At 39.9% G+C, this 25,240-nt stretch overlaps 1 protein-coding gene across 1 annotated transcript; it reads left to right on the top strand.

The window, feature by feature from the left end:
- The first annotated feature begins 244 nt into the window (after positions 1-244).
- LOC111327255 (ral GTPase-activating protein subunit alpha-2) lies at positions 245-25,216 on the top strand. Its single transcript, XM_088762758.1, has 41 exons — positions 245-466; positions 573-683; positions 921-970; positions 1,206-1,263; positions 1,958-2,001; positions 3,227-3,485; positions 3,941-4,062; positions 4,185-4,323; positions 5,372-5,694; positions 5,962-6,033; positions 6,710-6,970; positions 7,137-7,210; positions 7,331-7,442; positions 8,306-8,428; positions 9,041-9,470; positions 9,891-10,475; positions 10,933-11,225; positions 11,512-11,610; positions 12,268-12,429; positions 12,883-13,008; positions 13,173-13,307; positions 13,616-13,674; positions 13,773-13,881; positions 14,384-14,494; positions 14,894-14,962; positions 15,480-15,596; positions 15,875-16,067; positions 16,496-16,563; positions 17,151-17,300; positions 17,594-17,647; positions 17,740-17,884; positions 17,969-18,102; positions 18,569-18,750; positions 19,179-19,286; positions 19,365-19,436; positions 19,948-20,071; positions 20,577-20,735; positions 21,660-21,818; positions 22,181-22,308; positions 22,826-23,100; positions 23,805-25,216. The coding sequence occupies exons 1-41, from the start codon at positions 358-360 to the stop codon at positions 23,984-23,986; spliced, it is 6,285 nt and encodes a 2,094-aa protein (XP_088618884.1). The 5' UTR covers positions 245-357; the 3' UTR covers positions 23,987-25,216.
- The last annotated feature ends 24 nt before the right edge of the window (positions 25,217-25,240 follow it).

Here is a 25,240-nt window from a genome sequence, read left to right as displayed (position 1 = left end):
CCGTCCGCAAAATACCTTCAAGAGATGCATAAATGAAAATCCTTGCTTTGCTGTTTTGTTAGAATATATGCCTATCTATTTTTCTCACCCCACGTGATTTGACTACAAATTTTGTAGCTATCTGCTTTCATCCTCAAAAATGGGTTCTCCATTATTTTCCATTTTTTCTTCGGATTTTCAAATCACCAGAAAACACCCGCCCCATCCCGGTAAGTAAATATTTTGACAACGTTACACATGCGCAAATCTACCTCCATCTGGAAGTGGTAATGAACATGGCTGCCGCGTCATGAATGAACTTCGAGAGATTAATGGTGATACTTTCTCCAATTTCATCTCGATGTGTGGGACACAAATATGTTCCATAAAGGGAGAGCCTATCCGGATATCAAGAAAACTACGCACAGATTCATAGATCCCAAAAAAGAAAGCCAAAGTCGGCTACGGGCTCTACGAACTCTGTTAGGTGCGAGTGATCTTGCAAACTGCAAACTGTTGTAAAGTAACAATACACTTTGGGATTTGCATTCATAGCGTCATTCAAATAATTTGCGTTTGTATTTTTCCTGCAGAGTACTTTGATCCGTCTGACTCAAGGATATTTTTTAGTAGCCATTATTCGGAAATATTCTACGTATTTCACGATGTATTTTCCATGGTTGAGACGAACCTCAAGACTAAAGGTCAGTATTTTTGAAAGAAATTTCACCAGACTTGCCCTTTTGCACGGATATTGGTCACAACATAACAGTGGTGTGCTTGAGAAGTTCCCATTTTAGTCCTGCTATTGGTTACGATGAAAGTTTTGTCTATTAGGTAACAGCTCGCATGCAGAGTCTAGTTGCAGACGACTAATTAGACTGTCAGTTTTTTAGATCGACTAGAATGCAGCCTTCTCGTTTTTCTGTTTATTTTTTCAGGCCACAAATCGCAAGCGGGAGACCTCGATTCGGTTCTCTTCATTTTAGAGGTACGATGGAAAGGTTTAAACACATTTGACACCACCTTAAATTTGTTGATGATAACGTTTATGTATTTAGAATCACAGCGGTGTGATATTCTAGCGATGTCAAGCGTTCAGTAAGTTTGTGTTAAAATATAAGCTTTTTTATGGTTTTCTTGCAATTGATATTAAAATGCTCACAGTTAGATTAGTTGTCATGTTGCTTGTGAAGTAATGGCTTGTTTTTATAATTATTGAACAGAGAATATTGCGCTATCTTCCTGAATTGATTCAGAAGCGATGGCAGTTCAACAGTATTGGTAATTATGCTGATTTGTTTGTAGAAATTTAACTTTGAAATCCATAATATTATATTTACAGTAGGTCTCTAAACATCAAATAAAAAATACTATCAGTCATATGTCCATTTAATCGGAAATTCCACCATGATTTAAGTAATCCTATTATTTTTTAGTTTGCACTTCCTTTAATTAGTATTGCTTTAACTCATTTTTGACAGCTTTCCTCTCATACAATTCTAGGTGATAATTAGGGTTTTTATTTTAAAAAAAATGTTTAATTCATATCCTGTCTTTGTCATGATGAGACATAAACAAAGAAACTTCCACTGTTTTGTTCCAAAATAAAGCAATGCAATTACCAAGACCAGATAATATTGTGATGCCAGCTTCTTGAGTCAATATTGTTCTGTGAACCAATTTTCTAGTTACATTCATCTCCAACCATTAACCACCTTGATGGTGTTTATCACTTGCTTGAAAGCTTGACTCTCTCAGAATTCCATCAAGCCTTTCAATAAACACCTCAAATTGATTTGGAGAAGCCTACATTTTTAACTGTAGCAATGTTAAAAGTGGACCGAGACTCCATATATCCTTCACATCTTTGGTAATGTTCATGTTACATAGTTGCTTTGGAAAGATGGGAAGAACCTATGTTCTTGCCTCGTGTGAATTATGATGATTTATTTTCTTGCCTTTAATTTCCTTATAGCACGTGTAATGCGAAAGCTTCTTCATCGTGGAAATGTCTTAAAGGTAAGATGTCGCTCTCAGGTCTGTTGAATATATCAATTACTCTTATTGCAAGGGGAAGTTGTCAGTTTAACTTTGGTTATAACTTTGGCTGTTATGAGGTTTCTAGGTCTGTGGTGTTAATTTAATTTATTCCATTTTCACTGCATTAACTAAATTCCATAAGAAAACAATTAATTACCTACTAAGACCTAAAAGACCAAAAAACAAAAACAAACAAACAAACAAACAAAAACAAACAAAAATTGCAGTGGGGAAGGACTTGTAACGATGTTAATTTATGTATGTTGAGTTAATTTATACAGTTTACCTTACATCTGAGTTCCTGGATGTATCCGTTTGCTTCGCTTGATGTGCACTCGGCTTACAAGATTAAATGTTGTGTTTAGAGTCTCTGGTGTTTCACTGTCTGTCTTAGCGAACACGTTACAGGACTAGAAGGGAAACATATGGACCATTCAAGCTTCCATTATTAAATTAACCATTAAAATTAACCATTCAAGTGTTCTTCATCTTAAAATGGTATTTGAACATTTTATTCCTTAGTGGTATCCTCACCGTTGCCCCTTGCCCTTTTCCCTTGCCCCTTGCCCTTTTCCCTTGCCCCTTGCCCCTTGCCCCTTGCCCCTTGCCCCTTGCCCCTTGCCCCTTAATCCTTCTCCTAAACACTTCCTCCTCCTGCAAGAATGCTACAGTATTATCATCAATAATCTGGCATCCCATCCAGGGGTAGTAGACAGGGCTGAATAATGAAATGCTATGTCAGAAGGTATGAGGTCATCAATGCGGGCTCAAGTGTTCTAGGTCTAAAATAATTTAGCAAAATAAGCAGAAAATATCAAGGGCTGACATTTAAAACCGAGGAACTTTGTTTTCATCAAAGGCATTTTCCTATATCCAGAGGTTTTAAGAGAAAATTAATTTTCAAAAATTTGTAGGTGTACCAAGTTTTTAGAGGTTGTTTTGTTAAAGAAAAGTGGCAAAGAAAATAATGCCTCGAAGCAACAGACTAGGAAATCAACCTTGCAAACTACTCAAAAATCTGTTTTCCGCGGCAAAACCTAGTGCATGCACACACATTATTCAGCTCTGTCGTGATAGTAGAAATACTCATGGTTGCTTTGTGCTGTGGAAACTAAGATACATATAAGATTAGGCTGAATGAGCCACCTGGTTTAAGTACTGACTTAACCTTTTAAAGCACTTGTCTCCACTTTGTCAACAATAGCTACGGCGAGAGGGTGTTCGTCTGTTCATGCTGTGGTTCCAAGCATTACAGGACAACTCAGACGAGTTGTGTCAGCTTATCTATGCATGTTTGATTCCTGGTTTTCCAAATCCTGTTAATGGTCTTGACTGGAGTAAGAACAAGCTGTCCAAAGCTTGTGCTGAAGAAATATATCTGTCAATCGGTGACTTGGCATCCAGGGATCTGCTTGCTTCAACCAGCAACATGCATTTGTTTTCTTCTGATGGAGAGAGAGAAGGTTAGTGAAAGAATTGTTTTATTGACATATAGGTTATAGTCAAAGACTTATACTCTTTGGTTACACAGGAATACGTTTTGGATAATTGTTTAACGCTTTTTTTTCTGTGAGCCATACTCATGTAGAGTTTTTGAAAACCCCTAATTTCAATGTCCTTGTTAAAGGTTTGGTTTGATAAAATTGTTCCTAAGAGCATCAGATGCTATGAATGATTTAATTGTTGCTGATTCCTCCATCAATAGCCAGTGTTCTCTATTGTCCTTTGTGCACTGCTGCATGGACCATAAATAAATTTTTGCATTAAGCATATGGTGGGATTCCTATGAATAGAAGATGTATCATGTATAAAAATCATCACTGTTGATGTTTATATATATTTAATTGTATTAGGATAAAAGTGTAAGCTCAAAAGTAGCTGCCCAACCTATAACTTTGTTTCATCTCTGTTTTTCAAGAGTGGTGTTTCCCAGATGAGGTTGGACCAATTCTTCCAGCAAATCCAAGTGAAAGGATGCCTTCCCCAGAAACACTGACAAAGTTCTTCCTGGACAGAGTGTTGGACTGTATGAGTACTCAGGTACATTTTGAGGTCTTTCTTAATATTGCATTGGGCATCAGTGCTGTAGTTCATTTCATTTATGATTGTGGTTGTTCATGTGTGTTTGTTGTTTATGTGATTTTTGTTTGTTTTCTTTTTAGCTTGTCCAGATTGAGTGGACTGACAAAAGAAGCAGGGAGCATGCATTCTATTTCTTGTTTGAAAACTTCAAAAGATTCTATCTGCCGCACATTTTTCAGGACTGGAATCCATCAAGATTGCTCTATCAATCCAATCCTGGTTAGAAGATAGTACATTCACTTTCAGCAGTTCTTATTTTATAGTGAAACTGCACTACAGTAGAACTTCAATCAAACAAACCTCTATATAACAAAGTCCTCAGTATAATAAATGATACTTTTCAGCCTGGCTAAAGTTACCGTAAAATGTATGCAACAGAACCTCGATATAACAAACCTTGATATCATGAAATCCTCGTCATAATGAACACAATCCAGGAGCCCAACATATACAGATGCCCTGATATAGTGAATAAATGTTAACCTGTTACCAAAGACAAGTGCAAAACAGACCAACAGTGCAGTACTATACAGTAGTGTTCTGTTGTTTAATACTGTACACACTGTTCATGTTCATTATGACATTTGACAAGTCAGGCACAAAAGAAGTGCAATTTCCACACTCCTTCTCTTGAATGAAAGATGCATTTTAACAAAAGACAAAATATGAGGCAATTAGAAAAATTGTTTGATTTAGCATCTTGATTAACAATTTTAGTGGTAAAGTAAAGTGGTTTTCTTAGTTTAAGTTTTCTGTTCAGTTGCACTATTCATCATGACATTTGACAAGCCAGTTGCAATTGTTAAAATTTTGTTGACCCGTTTAGTTTCTGGTGCCGGAGCTATGTACAGACCGGTACAGTGTACTGTAGCTTTCTATGGACATTAAGCACAACATCATACCACACACAAAAAAAACAACAGCAACAATTATCAACCCTACCTCAGTATAAGGAACATTTTGGTTGTTTTTCAGCAAATTCGTCGAGGATTTTGGTATAAAAAACCCTCAATATAACATATCAATTTCCCCAGTCCCTTGGCACTTTGTTAAATTGAGGTTCCACTGTATCTACAATTACCAACCAATCAGTTGACTGATTTGATTGATTGATTGAGTAATTGAATGACGATTAATTGACTGGCTCACCAATCAGCTGACTAACTGTCTTGTTTTACAGAAGATGCCTAAACGGGTATCCATTATGCTACACTCTACCTCTATCTTCATACAAGGGCATTCATTAATTTTTCCTTACTCTGTTTAGCTGCACAAGTTCCTCACAGTAGACCTAAGAACAGTGAGTCTGAAATGTTGATGACCAGTGCAAGGGACTCAGTTTTACGCTGGTTTGTGGCCTTCACGGTCAGATTCAAGAGAACTGACAGCACCTCAGAATCATTATTAGCTGTCAATCAATCAGTTGCGTCGATAACATCATCAGAGAGTAGTGAGCTAGGCTCCCCTGATTCAGTCAAATTCAGTCCCACACGTAACAGAGAATACTTACAGGATGCTAGTGAGGTGATCAGAAAGGTTTTATACTCCACCAAGGCAAACATCCGGCTTCTTCATGAGGTCTTGCGTCAGGTATATTAAATAACTCAATCATTAATGAAACCAGTTCCAGCTGTAGATGCATAGCACATACATTGTAACCCTTTGATCCCTTCGAGTGACAGGAATCTAATTTCTCCCGAGTCACACATTAAGGTCAGGAGAACCAAGGAAATGAACACCAACTGAAAAAGGTCTTTACTTCTTTACTGTTGAGCAGTTTCTAGAGAGTATGCATGCTGATGTTAAGAGTGTAAAGGGTTAAACAATCTTATCGATTTTTCTCTATGATTTCTCCAGGCTTTTTGTCTTCCAGCCAAGCATTTAAGCACCATCAGGCAGGTCCTGCTTGTGTATCATGAGTGGCTTAAGGTAAGTTGACTAGCATCTAATTTCTTCTTACAATAGCACCACTGAATCATGTATCAAAGTCATAAAAATAAAGTAAATGATAACAAAAATAATGGAAATGATCACCAATGAAAGAAGCTCTTGATTGTAGAACAAATTCTCCTTGTCATCACCTTAGTAAATGTATAGAGAAGAGTATGGAGAATATACATAATGATATTAGAGGATAAAGGGATAATATTCAACCATTTTTTTGAAGTAGTTTTCTCTAAATTTAGTTATCCTTTCTTTCTCATCTTTTCTACCTGTCTAGACAAATATTTATTCAGTCCTGTAGGTTAAATCCTGGAAGAAAATGTTTCACCTCTGTTAAATCTTAACAATGATGTCTAGCATATACCTCATGGCACCCACCCTGCCAGACTTAGGTTTCTGTTACCCATCACAGGTTATTCCCCAGAACTGCATCAAATTTTTCCAACAACTATTTGATATATTTGCTGATGCACTGTTTTACAGTATGCTCCCAAGAAAAAAAAAACAGTTAAGCAACTTAGAGTACATCATGTCTCACCCAAGAGCACAAAAAATTTACCCACCTTGGGCTCAAGCACAGGCATTTTAATCTATAGAAGTGCACATATACAATTATACCATCATGCCACTGATGTCCACCTAATACATTTTTTACTTTTAGAATCCTGAAAGACCTACCTTCATGCTAGAACCTGATCAGGAAGTATTTCCTTCTTTGACTGTTGAGGATGCCAATTACAGTCCACAAAGTCCCATTAGAACATTTTCGTATTCTTATGCTGTAGATAAAGAAAGAGAGAGAGCATTCAGACTTCCTTGTGAAGATGTAAGAGCTGGTCTTCAGGCAAATCTAAGGCTTTTTATTCTACATGCAGCTGCAGTGTTCCTTGTTGAGGATGATGTGGATTATTTGGATAAACAGGTTAGCCAGACTCTTTTACACATCTGTGGTAACTAACTTTGTTTGTAAATGTTTGCCCAGCAAACTTGCAAGAGCTCAGGGTTGATGGCCAAGCAAACACAAGGTTAGGAGGTTTTGTTTTAAAGGCTTCTATAACCAACTAGATTTTTGTATACTTTTGTTTTAGGTTGATGTTTGCAAACGAGTGGTCCATCTCTATCGAAGCATTGTTCTAGAAGTTCCAATGGAACCAACCACTTGGTATTGATTTGATTAATGATTTCTTGTACTTATTCATCAGCTGTTGAAATTATTCTGCTAAAATGACAGTCATTCCACTTCATATCTTTTTCCTTTACAACATTTTTTTGTTTTCAACAGGGAACAGATGTTAGAAGCTCTACTTGAAGCTTCAAGACATCTCCTGGTGCCTGATAAGTCCCAGAACAAAGCTAGCATAATAGCTACACAAGTAGCTGGAAGTTTACTTCAGGTTTGTTTACTTGTAAGAGTATGATCACACTTGCCATCAGAAATGTTAAAGGTTTAAGATTTTTCTTTAATTTAGTTTTTTTTTATATTTGTGATGATGATAATGATGATGGCGGGTTCCTCAGGTGCGAGGATCAGTGGGAAGGACATCCCTGTCACCATGCCCTCTGGTGATTGTGCAAGCCAATCCTTAATCTCCCAGTCTGCTACACCATGAGCATGCGAATCTTTGGGCAGGGGTCTCAGGGCAGCTGATGCCTTTCTTCTCCTCCATTCCTCCTCCACAGCATCTTTTCTGGCCTTAAAGGCTGCAGCACCTCACCTTGACAGAGCTCTCCAGCTATCCCAGTCCTCTGTGTTTCTTTTGCACTCCTTTTCTGGGTTCCCAGCTGCACTTAGCTGCCACCTCAGCCAGTCTTTGAAGCGCTTTGGTGGGGTTCCCTTATTATGCTTGCCATGGCACAATTCTTCTTAGAACAAGGCTTTGGGCATCCAGCTATAAATAAATAAATAAATAAATAATGATTTAACAATGGACATCCACTGGGTGGCTATTCTTGTCCACTGTTCCAGATCGAATTGGAATTTGGAATGTTGGTTTTTGCGGAGGGAGGAAAACCGGAGGACCCGGGGAAAAACCCTCGGAGCAAGGACGAGAACCAACAACAAACTCAACCCACATGAGACGCCAGGTCCGGGAATCGAACCCGGGCCACAGTGGTGGGAGGCGAGTGCTCTCACCACTGTGCCATCCCTGCTCCCCAGCTATCTTCCATGAAATAGAGAAAAATGTGGATACTAATGTTAAAGTGTAAAGGGTTGAACACTTAATCATTATTTTCCTAATTTTTTTGCGCTCAACAGACTTTATTTGTAACTTGGATTCGAGCCAATCTTAAAGTGAAAATTCCCATTTCCTTATGGGACAAGTGTTTAGAAGTTGTTTCATCTGCAACTCACTGGGAGGAGTTAATATCTGAATGGAGTGTAAGTATTCAAACCACAAATTTTTTTAGATACTGATTTTGATCCTGGTTGTTTTTTGTGTGTAATTTTTTTTAAAATTATGATTACTATCTTATTGTGTCTCTCTTCAACATACCAACTCTGCACGTAAAGGCAAATGTATGTCGCAAGCAATCAGTATCATAGCTGCCATCTGACAAAGGTTTAGAAATTGTATCAAACTCCTTTTATCATGGTGAATTGAGCATGTCATTTAATCTTCCAAAAACATGTGCATTTTTCTTTAGAGGTGTACAATTAATGTATAAGGTATTTTCAAAGATTGGTGTACATCTCCAAAGTACACATGTCATTTAAAACAGTAATTAATATGAGATAGAATAAATATATGAAAATCATATATTTTGAACTGCGGTATTTGATACGTATGATGCACGATCCTCGCAGTAGATAGCGCTATTTAAGCAATTTATTGGTTAGAGCGCTGCACTAGTATCGCAGAGGTCAGTGGTTCGAGTCCCGTACAGGCCTGATTTTTTTCAGGTCTGAATTTCGCTATTGCTTAAATAGCGCTATCTACTGCGAGGATCGTGCATCATAAGTAATTAATATATTGGTGTGGTGTTTATCCAGGTGACAATGGAAACTTTAACCAGAGTGATGGCCAGAACAGTCTATGGCTTGGACATGGCAGATCTTCCTCTTGAAAGACTCACTGAGCAGAAACGTAAAAGACGACCACACCTACAACAGGATAGGCTTCAGTTTACCAAGTCATCTTTCTCAAGGTGGAGTCGATTGGAAAAGTCCAGTGGTCCTAAGCAAATTATGCCCCAAGGTGATAAAACTATTCATAATGAAAGGTCTGAACCATCCAAATCACCAAACCCGCTAAGACCTTTACCAGGTCAAGAAGGTGGTCAAGTTTCGTCAGGTAGCTCTCCTAAAAATCCAGAGGTTCAGGTGTTTCCAACAGTAAACAGTGCTTTCTTTCCCTCAAGTACCATGGAGGATAAAGTGTCTCCCATCAGAAATGCTGCTTCTTTTCCTGTTTTTACTGCAGGTTAGTTCCCAGACTTAACTGTGGGTAATACTGCTGTCTGTGCATATGTGTGGCAAATCAACAATAAAAACAGTGCAAAGAATAAATATTGAGTGAGGATAGAGTCAAATATTCCGAAATTTCAAGAATAATAAATGATTGTGGAGTCCTCCCCTGCAAAAGTTGTATTCGAAGATATTTTGGGTATTTTTCTGACCATTTGTGTGTCAAAATGCATGGAAACTACTCAAATTGTTACATTAAACCATAAACACGAGGGTGATCATCACAATAATGAACAATACTTAAGCAGCAGCGGAAATAAAGCCTGAAAAAAAAAAGTATCTTTGCCATTACTCAGAGCTGGTGCAAGCCTGTTACATGACTTGTGTAAACAGTCCTTAAAATAAATATTCCTAATATTTTTACTGTTGTTGGTAGGTACAGTAACAGGAAAAGAAACTGAAGCTGCTGGCCAGCTTCAGCCTTCAAAAGGTGGCAAAAGAGAAAGCAAAGAAAGGTCTACTGAGGAACCCAAAGCAGGCTTCTCTCTTGCAAGTGATACAGACAGCGTGGAAAGCCTTGACATGCCATCCCCAGCTGATCAGGAGGCTGGTGCCCTGCCCAATGAGGATTCTGAAAATCTGCTGGAGGCTACTGATGGAAGATTTAGGCAACGGTTGAATCGTTTAAGTAGTAGTGACAGCTACTTGTCAAGCCAAGACAATATAAAATCCATGGCGTGGTATGGCAGTAGTCTTGACTTTGACGCGAGTCCATGTTCCAAGTATGCACCTGGCTCTGAATCACCTAAGATGCTGGGAAAGATCGATGAATCAAATCTAGAGTCTAAGTTAGAGGACTTGCAACTAAGTCAGCATCAAGCAGTGCACAGGACATCCACTCCTTCCCGTAATGTAAGACTGGGTGAGGGTGAGGTGGGTGTCCTGCCGCCTCTGAAGACAGTCAAGGAGGAGTTCAACCATGATACTGAGGGCAGGTCCTCTGCAGAATCATCTGGAAGGGGTTTGTATCTTAATCAATCTTCTTTGAACCCTTTAACTCCCAGAGGTGATCAACATGTAACTTCTCCCTATGATATCTATACATTATCCAGCAAACAGGTAATGAGAATACTCAAAGTTATCAGGTAGAAGTTGTTACCTAATGATTGAAAACCAAATTCTCGTAGCTAATGTGCAAGGAAATGTGTAGCAGCTAGAGGGGAGAAGTAACACTCAGATCTTGGGAGTTGAAGGGTTAACATTTTCTTTTCTGGGAGATTTATGCTCCTGAAACGATATAATTGTAGTAGATGTCAATTCTTTTCACCGATCGCGTTTTGAAATTCTTAAGAGTGACTATGCTAAAAATTCGACTTTAGGACGCTGCCACAACGGACTCTTCACTGAAAGCAGCTTTTTCTGGTTGCATGAACACATTAACATTGTAGTTAATTCTCGCATTTATCGGTATTTTTTAGCAACTCCTGACATTCTTGCACCAGGCTCTCGCAGTCCCTCCCCTGAGCCCCACTTGGAAGATTCACACGAAGATGAGGGGCTTCTTGATGACGACTTCGGTGGAGACGACTCTCACGAGGAAGACACCAGTGTGGTGGCGGGAGGGTACAGAGAAGGTTGGGGTCCTGTGGCAGCTGTTGTCCTATGGCGCAGAATGCTGGGAATTCTGGGCAATGTGAATAAAATAAAAAACCCCACAATCCATGCTAAAGTGTTTAAATGTCTTACAGCTATCTGGAATATGTTGGCAAAGGTAAATCAAGTTTTTACTCAAGCCCCGGCCCCCTGCACGTATGAACCACGCGATAAATACGAAGTTGGGGGTTGTCATACAAACGTTTGTTGTTAATGTGATTTGTTTCATTGTCATGGCTCGTATTCCTTCACCAAATGAGTTGACATGTGCAGTGGAATCTTCTTCTGTGCACAAAACTATACAGAAAAAGTTTCAAAATAATTTTTATGCAAACCCACTTCTTTCTTAATTTAATATGTTGTGATTAATTAAATTTGCGTCAATTCGCTTGAATTTGCTCTAGATCCGATTAAATCAGGGCATTTCATTGGATAACAAGTCAACTCCAACCATTCCCGTGTTGCTTCCACCTTTGCAGCACATGGCCACATGGGTTTTTGAGGTCTGTATTTTACATGTATTTTGTATATTAATAAATGAAATAGCAAAGCAACAAGTTGCTCTTAAGCATTTCTTAGCGTTGTTTGGTTTCCTGTTTTCTCAAGTTTCTTATTTGATTTGTATATTACCGGAAAGAGATAGGCGTAGTTCTTTTGGGTTGATTTCTTTTTGAGATCATTGGCATTTTTACTGTCAATGGGGGTTATAAAGACGCAGAACGAAAAGTGTGAACGTTGGTTTTGGTGGATGAAACGATCAATCATCTGTCGTAACGTAGATTTAATACTAGCGCAAAATTAACAGAATTAACCCCAGTCCACCCCCTAAGAGTGACTAGCATCTTATTTCCCCATACAGTATCACCCCCCCCCCCCATCACACATAAATGTCACAAGAATAAAGGAAATTTTCACCAGCCAAAGAAGCTCTTGATTGTTAAACAAATTCTCCTTGTCAGCACCTTAGGGAGCGTATAGAGAACAGTTTTGAGAATATGCGCACTGATGCTCAGGTGTAAAGGATTAATGGCCAGTTCTCGACAATTCATGGTATCGTGGTCAAATTCGGTTTGTTGATTATTAGAGAAAAACTACAATTTTTGTAGCAGAACTCTCTTATGTTTTTTGGAACTCTCGTTGTTTTTATTTTGTTTTTTCAGGCCGCTTCACTTTCCATTAACAATGAATTTAAAAGTGGCCGTCTTCTCGCCTACAAACTGATGTGCGCCATGACTGTGAGCCGTCAAGATTTGCCGCTGTCACAGGAGTACTTAACACACTTCTACCGCCTTATGCACATTGGACTCACAGGAACTGATCAGGTGAGATTTCAGAAGAAGTTGGATGGACTCAAATATTCGCGCGAGCGTTGGATAGGGATAAATCTTCGCCCCCTCTAAGGATTTAAACTCAACTAGGCTCCATTTCATGCATTTAAAAGCACACACAACCCACAATTCCTCTTTCCGCTCCGACGACGGGCTAACGCTCGAAACGTCAGCTTTCATAATCGCTACGGTGGCCAATTTACCATTTCAACTTTGTTGATATATCCAAATTATTTCGTTACCCTCACCGACGCAGCCCCAAACAGTTTCTTTCGAAACTATCAGCCTTTATCCATTTCATGCAATTTCCAAAGCGTCCCTTTGTAATAAATGAAACAAAAAAAGGATGGTGAGGTTAAAGCACGGTCAGGTCGAACGAGGAAAGTTATTAAGAACATTCCTGTACTCTGACACTTGGTAATTTGTGATTTTCGTTGTGATTTTTAGGATGTCACCAGTGCCATTGTTAGCAGCTGTGCAAATTTTTTCTCTGTGATGTTACCCAGTTCCAGTCTTTTGATTCTTGACTTCATTCAGGCTGCTAACGGCGTCGTTACCAGCCAGAACATGGAGGTAAATAAAACAATCCATCTCAATTCCACGCTCAGAAAAATTCTCATCGTCAAGATTTCCACTAGTGCTCTGGTTTGGTCTTGAAGCAAAGCGGCTGTGAATTGAATGGAAATGCTGTGCTCATGTGCTTCGATAATAATTTCATTTATGTTTTTCTTTTACAGTTACCAAGAGAAGAAGCAGTAACTGTTATTGGATCGTTGTTGTGTTTTCCAAACAATGTTGCGAATATGCCCCTTCATCAGCCTGGACATCAGACTAATGAATATCAGCCAAAGAGTACATGTAAAGACGTCAAGGTCAGTACACCCTGAAAAGATTTCTTCTATCGTAAAACCGATGGAACTTAACCCTCTGACCGCCAAGAGTGTCTAGTATCTAATTTCCCCTTAATATATCACCGCTGAATCACACATTAAGGTCACAAGAATAAAGAAAATGATCACCAACTAAACAAGCTCTCGATTGTTAAACAAATTCTCCTTGTCAGCACCTTAAGAAATGTATAGAGAACAGTATGGAGAATATGCATACTGATATTAGGATGGTAAGGTTTAAGCCTGTTGTAGCAGAGGAAAAACTTTAATTTTGTTTTCTTTCATTTCAGGATAAACTTATCAGCTCTTTATTACGAGCGTCTAAGTTAGATCCGTCATGTTCTGCAAGGTAAACAAAGCAGTCAGTTCTACTTCTGACTCCACAACACATGTCTTTATCCCGCTGACGCTGCGAGCTCTTGATGTTAATATTTGAATTATTTTCAGATGTATCGCGCTTAATGCCCTTGGTGTATTCATAGCTGAGGAGCTGATTCATTGCCAAGGACATCCTAAAGTTCATGAATGCCTTTGTGTGCTCTTAGCTTCTATAACTGTGAGTAGAGATTAGTCTTTCTGTATAGTTTACACGTGTGTTCACGTGTAGCGTGTTAAAAAGTTTCCATTTGTGGCCTATAGAGTTAACTTAGGCGAGTACGAAAAATAAATCCAGTAAAAAGATGAGGCTGGGCCAGGTCATATGAGCCGTCAATAAACCCCAAATTGTCGCGTCTGCATGAATTTTCCTCAAACCCTTCCAGCCCTTCTTGCTAGGCAGCTTGTGAATTTGACCTAAGCAAATTTGTGGACTTCTTGTTTGCGCACAAATTTAAGATTCTTGTAGCTGCTTTAACTCATTTTAGCTGCTGTTTACGGTCTGCCTAAACAAAAATAGAGGCAACTTTTATATCTTCGATTGTCTTACCGTGCACTTACGTGACGATCTACCGTAGTTAGTTACATATTTACTGCCTGTAGATACGTAAAACTGTAGATTTCTCCTCAAAGTCACAATGTGTGACACAGTTTTTGAAGCAAGGTTTCCTCTTCCTTTGTAGTTTCACAACAGATCCGTTTGTCACGTGGCTTGCGGTGTGATCCATCTGCTATCTGAGTATTACAGGGAGCTTGTCGCATTTGAGAAAGATCTTCCACTCAAGATTGTCGAGGTTTGTCCATTTAAGTAACTAACGCTTCAGGTCTTTGAACTTATTTTGCGAATTTACGTTTATTAACCCTTTGGCCCGTAAACTGAGGGACCAGCATCTTATTTCCCCTTACAATATCACCCACGAATCACGCATTAAGGTCACAAGATAAAGGAAATGACCAGCAACTTAAGAGGCTCTTGATTGTTAAACAAATTCTCCTTGTCAGCACCTTAGAAAATGTATGGAGAATATACCTATTGATGTTAGGATGTAGAGGGTTAACAGCCCTTCTGTTCCAAGGCTTGCTCGAATGGTTCACTGTTTAAATTTCTGACCTGCTGCTTTTATTTGATGTTTTCATTTATTTGTGATGTTTTTACGGTGGTTTATTTCTTAGTATCTTTGTTAACACTGCAGGTTCTCTGTCACGCCATTGTAAACCTTCTCCCTGGGGGAGAGTCAGCACAAATTCAGGAACAACATAAGGTGAGCAAACATCTGTTGAAAAGAGTAAAGAACAAATATCCGCCACATAGATACATCGTTTTTGAGTGTAATATGAGGTGTGCTATTGTGTGGAGGAATATCTAATGTTCACCTTTAGTATTGTTACAAATGTACTAATTCCATATAAGCTATTCCTCGTATTTGCTATGGGAGATTCGGTGGTCCAGTTGTCAGCGCTTTGGACTCTGGATCAGAATGTTCGATTTGGACAACTGACGGGCTATTAGGGCACTACACACCTAAATTCACAAAGCCTCTCTTTACTAAGGAGTGGGAACCGCTACAGACAAACTGGTAGGGAAACTCAACGAAATGCAAAGGGATGGGGGGGGGGGGTACTCTTCGATGGAGTAGCATTCCACCCTGGGGAGAGACACGGCACTCTTAGTGGCATCATGCTTCTGAAACCGTGATAAGCTGATGGGCCTTCTAAATCATATACTGATATGTTGGTGGCATTGACACCCATGGCCTGGTTTGTCTTCATACCGTGCAGGTTTTGGCTTCAGTTCTGATGTGCCTGCTGGATTGGCTCATGGTGATACCAGTGTCAAAGCTGATGTCTAAAACAAATGAGGACGAGAATGTCACTTTACTTGCAAGAATATTCCAGGTATTAGGTTTTATCTCTACTCCTGGTCATGCTTTCCTGCCAGGTGCACAATTGTTTACCCTATCAGATAGACCATCGTTTCTTCGTTTATGCCAGCAGCACAGAACAGCAGCATCTTTCCTCTCTTTCACGAAAGAACTAACTGTATGGCGTGTTGCGTAGTACGTGTGTTTGCTTTTTCATTTCATTTTCTTAGTTTTCTCTCAGCGTTGATTTTGGAGTTGGCGCAGTCATTTTGCGACTAATTTGAAATTATTTCTCATCTGATTTAATTGTAGGTGTTGAAGATGGCTGCAGCGAACAAGGGACCCAAAAAACGAACCAAACAACTCAACATATCTACCATCATCAGTGGCGACGGTAGACCAATCAGACTGGGCCGACTGCAAGAGGAAAGCAGATCATCAAGCGCTGGGCCGAGCAGCCCAGTGGATAGTCTGGCAGACACTGGTGGTGATGTACAGGAAGATGGTTAGTCGCTCATAATGTTTTATTCTCTTTGATTAGTTATCAAGACCAGCAACTTTCAATCGAAAGTCGAAAGTCGTGCGGGATTGCGTTGCTTTCGATTTATCGCACCCTGTGTTTTGTCTAGAAAACTCCAGCTAAATACTCAGTTAATGAGGTGCAGAACTCCAGTCGCGACTTGCAATAGGTCACTCAATCGGTGAAGTGTGTTCAATTTGAGTTCCTATTGTGGTTTTACCGCTGATTGGTCGTTTTCAACGCAAAGTTTTACTTTCGCGGCTTTTTTTTTTCAAGTTCCAAGTTTTATTTCCAAGTGAATATCAGGTGGTTATTACTAGGCTGGCTTACAAATAGCGAAGAGCTAGTCGCGGCAAGCCTTTCTTCCTACCTTGCCTTTTTCTAATTATCTCACGACTGTTTTTATTTTGTAGATCCAAGTGGCCAAGATATGTTTGATTTTCCTCCTAAGTCTGATTCTGTGGAGCTTACAGCTAGAGCAGTAAGTAACGTTCGTATTTGATAACGTTAGCGCGGTATTATAAAGTGGTCTGTGATTCGCCCTATCTTTATCGAAAGAAAGTGCGGACCACAAGCCATAGTGGGACTGATTGTTGACAGGGGGGAAGGTCATTTCCATGATCTTTGTTTGAGAAGTGTTCTACTTATTGTGGGGAGCAGCAACGTTGAAAGTGTCCTGTTTTTAGATAAGGGAAGAAAGATTGTATGTTTCGATCTTGGTCGTTTACTTGGGACGATAGGTGCTACTTCCCTTTGTTTGTTTCCCACGATTTGTTTTCGCTTTTAATTCTGAGTCTTTAGAAAAGAGTTCCTGCTCGTGGTCTTGAATATAACAGGCCCTTTGCTTACTCGAGGTGCTTTGATGTCACGGCACTCAACCCTGAACACCGTAAGATCAGTGTCCATATTCTCCCTATTCACCTCTACGCATCACCGAGGATTCTTCTAGATATCAAAGTTTATTTAGTTGGTGATTATTTCCTTTATTCTCGTGACCTTAATGAGTGATCCAGGGATGATATTGTAAGGAGAAATTATATGCTTGTCACTCTCTTTGTGCTTGTAAAGGTATTGATGCATATGGTAAACCACATGGGACATTATCCACTCGGTGCCGGTCCATCCAGAGTGGACAGTTTAATCAGCGAACATGAAGATAATCAGAACGTAGACACTGATGAGCTGTCAGCAAGTATATTCAACGCTCCTAATGTACAGGTTAGCTATTTTGAAATTTTTTTACTAGCTTCTATCCCAAAATTATCGTTGTGATGCTTTTTCTCTTCTTCAGTGTTTCTCACCCACTGTTTTTTTCATTTCCATGTCTAAAAGCGAGATCGGATAATTAATTTATACATAAGGGCTGAGAGCAGCATTGTTAGATTGTTTTGGTTAAGATTTTGGCGTTTGATCGAGAACATAGCACGCTGAAGATCAGGTCGTTTGCGCTGTCGGACAGGGAACGTTACTTTTACCTTAAATTGTAATCCATTTCTCTTTTTTTGTTTCAGTTTTTCGTGCTAAACGACAGCGTTTTGATATCTTTGGTGGAGCTTCCTCTTGAGGTAGGATTTAACTTTTGAGATGAGAATTTCACGCACGTGTATTCATAATCCTGTGACGCGGCTTTTTTTTTTTTTTTTTTTCATTCTTTTAGGACTCGGTAGCTCAGGAGGTTCCCGCGAGTACAGCAGCCACTCAAGTTCGTGTGATCACGCGTGACATGACGGGGAAAAACGTTTGGGACCACACCTTGTTACACGGATCTTTTCAAGGGGAAAATGAAGATCGCCAGGCTAGCGGTAAGCCAGTGGAATTACTTTAAAGTGTTTTCATGACCTTGCTTTCCTTGTCAATCAGCTCTTGAACATACTTTTACCTTTTAGTGAAAATACCCGACTTAACTGATGGTATTCCAATACAAGAAGATGGGAGCCGGGAAAGATCTGACATTTCCTGTCATCCGCTTTCTAAATTCAAGAAGTGTTCGACTCCTGTTGCAGAAGATAGACTTGATGATGTAAGTGTTCACGTTGATTTTTTTACAGTAATTTTAAAATCGAGTATCGAAAGTAATCTAGGATTGCTTTGGTTTTGCTTTACTACGCACTGTGATTGGTCCAGAAAACTCGCGCCACTGCCTCGACCAAACAAATGCAAAACTAAAACTCGCGCCACTGCCTCGACCAATCAAATGCAAAACTAAAACAAATTCTGACTTGGTCGCCCGCGTTTTCCTGCGCTTTAGGCAGTTTGGTTGTTTTGACTTTGGGTTCTGATTGGTTCTTCAAGGTATTTTTCTCTCTTCTGATTGGCCGTTGTGATTACTTTGGTATTGGTGTTAAGAAACTCAATGGAAAAGTGTTGTAATGATTTCTATGCTCTGCTGTTTCTTTTCACCCGCCATTTTCAATCAGAAATTTCTGCTTTTGCCTTACATTGTGCATTTGCTCTTGCTCGTTAAAATATTTGTTTTGCGTTTTCAGCTGTTATGTGGCATCGGGGTGTCCAGCCGGGAGTGTTTGTTGTACCCAGACCACGCACTGAACGAGCCTGGTCCGTGCCCTGAGAACGTATGTAGTGATATGGAGTATGACGTCATAGACTCTGTGCTCGAGCAGGATGCCAGTGTGAAGGAACGAGTCGAGAACGACGTAGATGATCCAAGGTTTAATTTCTTTGCTGTTTTAGAGTGGTTTCTCTTTGGACAAAATCATTTAAAATAATGATTATTTAAGTAGAGCCGTTGGTTACTCTCGTTTATGGATCAAATGACGAAGTGAAATCTCCGGCAAAAGCGAAAGTTCTTATCTAGTTCAGGCACAGAAAAACTGGAATGAGAGGGAAACTAGAGAAAGGCGCGAAAACTGTTGCCGTGTGGAATGAGCGAGAAACCAGCGTTTTGGTGGAGAAGTCAGGGCCACGTTAAAGATTGGTTGACCAGTATTTTAATTGGAAAAATTTTACCGATGCACTAAGCGCAAAACGCAAAACAGTGATAGGCGCACGGAAAATGGCCATCATTGTAAGGAGCAAGAAATAAGTGTTCCTTGTTAAGTTACGTAACGTATCTTTCGTCTCTCATCTTTCCATTAGTCTTTCGTCTCAGGCACCCAGTCCTCCTCCTTATGGTATTCCCGTGTCGCCTTTCCAGTTGTGCCGGTTTGTGGTCAGTCAAACTGGTATGATGACTTCCGAGAAAAGGTGAGAGAAGCCTTGAGCAGCTTGAGTTCTATTGAACGAGGAGTCTCTAACTCTCCTGTGATTGATTTTGTTTCGCAGAGCGAAGATTGATCTTCTGAAAAAGACTGACCGTTTCTTGCGTGAGTTGAAGAACCTGGATAACAGACGGTGGTAAGCTTAGTTATTTTCATCTGAAAAAAGCTAGATCGCAATGGTAAAAACGAGCTCCTTTAGTATCCCAAATAGGAGAAAAATTAAAAACAGGGAGTTTTAAAATAGCTGGGAGGTGGCAGAAGTAGAAAAAAAAAAAAAAAAGTACACACCTGTGTGTAAGCGCAGAAAGTTGTTAGAACCAGCGACTGGGCACAGAAAAACGTGCACGCAGTGACAAGCGCGGGGAATATGTATCAGTGTAAAGGCGGGAAAACGTTCAACCAGTAACAAGCGCGGGGGAAAATCAAATAGTGCAAAGGCAGGAAAACGTTGGAAAACGTTCCACCATTGACAAGGGCAAGAAAAAATCAAACGGCTTAAAGGCGGAAAACATGCCCGTAATTGACGGCGTCGTTTACGCTGAGAACTCAAATGCTTTTTTCTTTCTTTTTTTAACTGATTTCGTTATAACAAGAGAATATTTAGTCTCTTGGTTGTAGTCATTTTTGCTGATTTGTTTTATCGACAGTCGTGAGACGCATAAAATAGCATTGGTGTACGTGGCACAAGGTCAGGAGGATAAGACCTCCATAATGTCCAACAGTGTGGGAAGTCAGCAGTTTGAACACTTTGTGGCAGGTCTGGCTTGGGAGGTGAGAGATACTTCACAAATTGTAGTCCCATAACTTTCATTCTAGGCGTGCAGGTTCTGATTACTTATGCTCGAAAATTTGAGCAGTTTTCTTTTGAGCGTCACCCCTACGAACATGGCGTCATGACAAAAATTATGCTCAAAATTTTTCCTTATTCTATATTTAACAATTCAAAATAATAGCTTATAGGAGACCTTCAACCTCCGCCTCCAATTCCTACCACTAACAGATAAAGTGCAAGCAAAAAAGCACGCTCAATGTTGACACTACTTAGACTTCAAAATTTATCTAAGGATGAAATGTAACATCAAGGGAATTTTTTTTACTTGTCATGCCGGCTTTATGCTCCATGCTCTGACTACAACATTATGCCCAAAATTATACCGGCATATTTAATCTGACCATATTGGTGTCGTACATGTAGTTAAGGCATGTGCGACCACCAGAATGCTTGTGAGATGAAAGACTTTCCACCAGCCAGTGACCACTGTTTTATGTCGACCAGGTTGACTTGTCTAAGCACACGGGATTTTTGGGTGGATTGGAGAAGAATCTTTCGACTGGCACAACAGCACCGTACTACTGCAACTCAACCACCGAAGTCATGTTCCATGTGTCTACCAGAATGCCCCTGGCGACTGATAACACTGGGTTTAACCGAAAGGTCAGACGACAATTCTATTATCAGTGTGCATGAGCGTAGCTTTGCTCGGCCATCAAGTTTGTTATAGTTATCAATATTGATTACACTTTTATTTGATGGCAAGTTGCGCATTCCAGCATGATATTTATCGCGTTGAACTTGCTCTTTCTCGAGAGGCCATGATTGGGTCACTTCTCGGGAAGACATTAAGTCTCTTTACCCAAGTTACAGTCGACCGCCGGCCAGTTAGCCCAATGGATAGTGCGCTGGACTGTTGTGCGGGAGGTCGAGGGTTCGAGGCCCGGCCGGACCAACACTCGGGTCTTAAAATAATTGAGAAGAATTTGCTACCTTTCTATAACATCGAGAAATGGTTAGATATTCTAGTCTTCTCGGATAAGGACGAATAAACGGAGCTCCCGTCTCCTGCAGGGTTGGGGTTAATTTCCCACACACGTGATTACTGTGTGGTGGATGTCCTCCCCTGGGGTGGGATGGGTGGGAAGATAGCAGGTCCACATCAGCAAATAGCTGCCATAATTCAACCTGCTCAAACAAATAAAGGAGATGAGATGAGAAACATGTGGAAAATTCACCTCGCTCAGAAATAGAAAAGGTAACCCTATGTGAACCCATACACTCGAAGAGGTTATCAAAGTATGACTTTTAGTCACAGTTTTATTACATTCTCCAGCGAGGAGTTGGTTGATGGCAGATAAACTTATCAGTTGGAAGGTGTTCAATTCGCACATTCTCTTTACAAGTTTGTAGGGAATTCTACCGCATCTAGAAAGGAGATTTGCGTATCAGATCATAGAATTTTCAGAATAAAGGAAACATCGATGGTTATTTGTGGCTCATTACAAGGTTTACTAAGTGCTTCCAAGTTGTTAAAAACTGTTTCGAATTTCGTTCAAGTTGTCTCCGTTTTCTTGTTTGTTTGAGGTTCGCCATATTGGAAATGACGAAGTTCATATCGTTTGGTCAGAACATTACCGTGATTACAGACGTGGCATTGTCAATACTGACTTTGCGCATGTCATGATAGTCATTTATCCGCTGAAGAACCATTTGTTCAGAATACAAATAATCAAGAAACCAAAGGTTAGAGAGAAATATATACAATGTCGGAGTATTTGTGAGAATTAATGTAGCGTTTTTGTTCCTTATAATAATTACTGCAGCCGACCTTCTTTAGTGAGACGGTGCTTTTTGTTTGGTATCTCTTTATTTGCAGAGTTTATGGTGAAAGAAATTAAACGTCTCCTCCTTATGTCCCTTCCTCATAAGTCGAGACGAAAACCAGAGGTCTCTGATTTTGAACGCGATTAAGAAATGTTAGAATGTAGTTTTAGATTTGGAAATATTTCGTTAATTGGCCTTCACAATCGGGAATGAATTGATAGTACCTAGCGTTCTCTGCACAAACTGGGGTTATTTTTTTCCTTGACACTCTTTTTTTCAAGGTACCCATGTTTGGACCATTATTCGACGGTGCTTTGGTGGACAGGAAAGTCTTACCAACACTTGTAAGAGCGACTGCTATCAACGCCAGCCGAGCAACCAGAGAACTTCTTCCTGTTTACGAGAAATAGTATCCTTTTTGAACAGGAAATCGTGCCTTTTTTTGTTAAAAGAATACCGAACTAAAGAGGTGCCAATTCTTCGGCTAGCAGTCGTCTTTTGTGCATGGCACGAAGGGTCAACCATGTCATACGGCGAGCAGTGTGACAAGGGTAGACAACGACTGCGGTGAAGATTGGGCACGAGTGTATCCTTCTTTATAAAGGCTGAAAGTTTCTAAAGAAACTGTGGTGCTGCGTTGGTGGGGGTAACAAGGTAATATTGGTTATATCAACTAAGTTGAAATTGTAAATTGGCCACCGTAACGAATAAAAAAGCTGACGATTCAGTCGAGCGTTAGCCTTCGTCAGAGCGTATTCTTCTTTGTTTTGGTCGGGTGTGAAGTGTTTAGTGGAATGTCGTGGTGTCAAAGGAGTTTTGAATTCACGTTTCGTAGTGTAAAGCTTCTATTTTGAATCTAGTTTGAGAAGTTAAAATTGTTCATACTTTTTCCAAGTATTTTATCATTCCTTGATTGTTGAGCTCAGCTTTGAAGAGAGAGCGGCATGCATTGAGCGAATAGTAAAAAACCACAAGGAACCCACAACTTACGAGGACTTTGCATCGCTGGTGTTCTGTCCTGTCCCGAAACCCCCGGGAAGTGAGCCCCCTACTCCTATTTTATCAGCGGGTGAACGACATCCAATTTTGCGCACGCAGACGGCACCTACAGCAAGCAGTTTATCTGACAGTGAGAAGACATCCGTGCGAAATCGATCCAAGAGTGCTGTTACTTCTCCAAAATTGTTCAACAACAGATTAGGTCAGTTTTTCTTTCATTTCTTTTATTTTGTTTTCGTCGTCGTATGTATATACTTTTGTTTTATTTGTTTTTACATGTGACATTTGTCAGAGCTGGTCCAATATTTACAGCTAAGCTGCGTGCCGAATCGACGAGTCTGGGCTCAAAGCGCGGTCGTGTCATCGTATTACGTCCTTGGGGAAGACACGTTACTCTTTCAGTGCCTCTCTCCTCTCTAATATTTGCAGAAATTTCTGATTACATGCTCCCTTTGCTTGGGGGTCGGAAAGGCTGGGGAGGGGGACTGAGGTGGTTAGCATGCGAGAGACTGGAATCAAAACCCGGAGTGTTTAAAATAAAACCCCCAGAGAAATCTTCAACTATATGCGATGACCCATAAATAGATCTTAGTATCTAATTTGCTTTGAAAGAAAGGTCAAAGTTCAGTTAAAGAATCTGTTCTCCCTTCGAGAACATTATTGAAGTTATGCAGTGACATGAGGTAGGGAAGCCTCCCAGTTTATTGAGAGTGGGTAGGACAGGGTGAACAAAGGGAAAATCCCAACATCATGTTTAGTGGAGGTCAGGAGGTGGGTTAAAGACGGCTATTGATTATCGGCAAACTGATCTTGGCTCTGTAAAGCATTTGTAACTTGGCCAGGAACATCTGATGTAATTTAAGAGTTGACAGTGGAGTTCTTGCTTTGTTTTTTTTTTTTTCGCAGTCGTGGAAGAGGATTTCACATCGTTAACTTCGTCCCTCCCAGATGGTCTCAATAATGTGACAGGCGGCCAGTCAGGTGCAGATGGAACGAACCCTCGGCAAGACAGAAAGAGGATATCACTGCGATGGAGAAACAGAATGGCAAGTCAAAGCGCGACTGAAAAGGCGGCTGATAGCGAGTAAACTCGGTCAAAGAAAAGCATTTTATTAGACTGTAATTTTGTGATTAAATTCTGGAAAAATCTAACCAAGAAATTTAAGATATCTTTCATGAGGTTTCTGTGATGGTACTCACTCAAAAATGGCCAGTATTCACCAGCAGTCAGTTAAATTGGATATTAGAAACTAGACCAAAAAACATTCAGTCCAGAATGTTCCAGGCAGCCATTTTGTGGTGACGAGCGAGAAAATGGAGGGGGGGGGGGGGAAGAGAACTAATGAGTTAAAACTCCTTCTTAGACCCCCGACGATTTTTGTTTTCTCTTTTATTCGCTCGTCTGTTCTAACTGATAAGCTGGAACGAGTTAAATCTTGTTGAGATGTGAAGATGATAAGAAGTTACTTTTGGCCGCGAGAAAGGCAGGAACGACTCGCAGATTCGTGCGCATGAGATCATGCGGTAGATTCTCATGTATGTCTTTTTCAGTTCTAAGGGATATCAAACGAAACTCACACAATAGTGAGGGTGACTCCACAACTTGTGTCGGGGGCTAGTGCGACCTTGCAAATATTCTGTTTCTGTTTTTTTTTGTTTTTTTTTGTTTTTTTTTCCTTTTTTGCTCATTGTAATTGAACTCACTCTGTAGACAAAATGTAGAATTCCAAGTGCTTGACAAAATTTTTCATTTGCCTTCTTGATACAAATTATGACGAAGCGTACTTTCAATACGTTTAGTATTTGTGCAATGATGAGTTTGTTTTCTGTGGTATGTATGTGACAGTCTTCACCGCAAAACACTCAAGTTACTATTTGGCACAAGCTTTTTGGATCCACGACAGGATCTTAGCATCTGTTCCCCCACCCCTCCCCTAACCAAACAATAACCCTAACTTGTTATCACTTGACTGTTGTTGGGTTTGGGGGGGGAGGGGTAGATGAGTAGCTGCTCAGAAACTGACAACGATCCAGTTTTTCTTAAAATTTTCGTAGCAATCACCATTCAGTAACTTTTTTCAATAATAAGTAACTGTTTAAGATTATTTTTTAACCTTTCGTGTATTAAGAGAAACCTGGAGACTGCTTTGTAATAATTAAGTTTACAATAGAGTGTCTATATTTTATAACAGAGAATTGTACATACGAAATGATTAATTGAAAACATTCTCAAGTTTCTCCGTAAATTATTGGACAAATAATGCCTACTCCTAATGTAGCTGGAACGGTTAAAAATTCCAATAAACAAGTGTTAAGTACTTGTGCGTGTGCTTGATGCGTTT

This window comes from Stylophora pistillata, chromosome 6, assembly GCF_964205215.1.
Source record: "Stylophora pistillata chromosome 6, jaStyPist1.2, whole genome shotgun sequence".
In the NCBI taxonomy this organism is placed as follows: domain Eukaryota; kingdom Metazoa; phylum Cnidaria; class Anthozoa; order Scleractinia; family Pocilloporidae; genus Stylophora; species Stylophora pistillata.
This window is presented reverse-complemented; position numbering and strand designations above follow the sequence as displayed.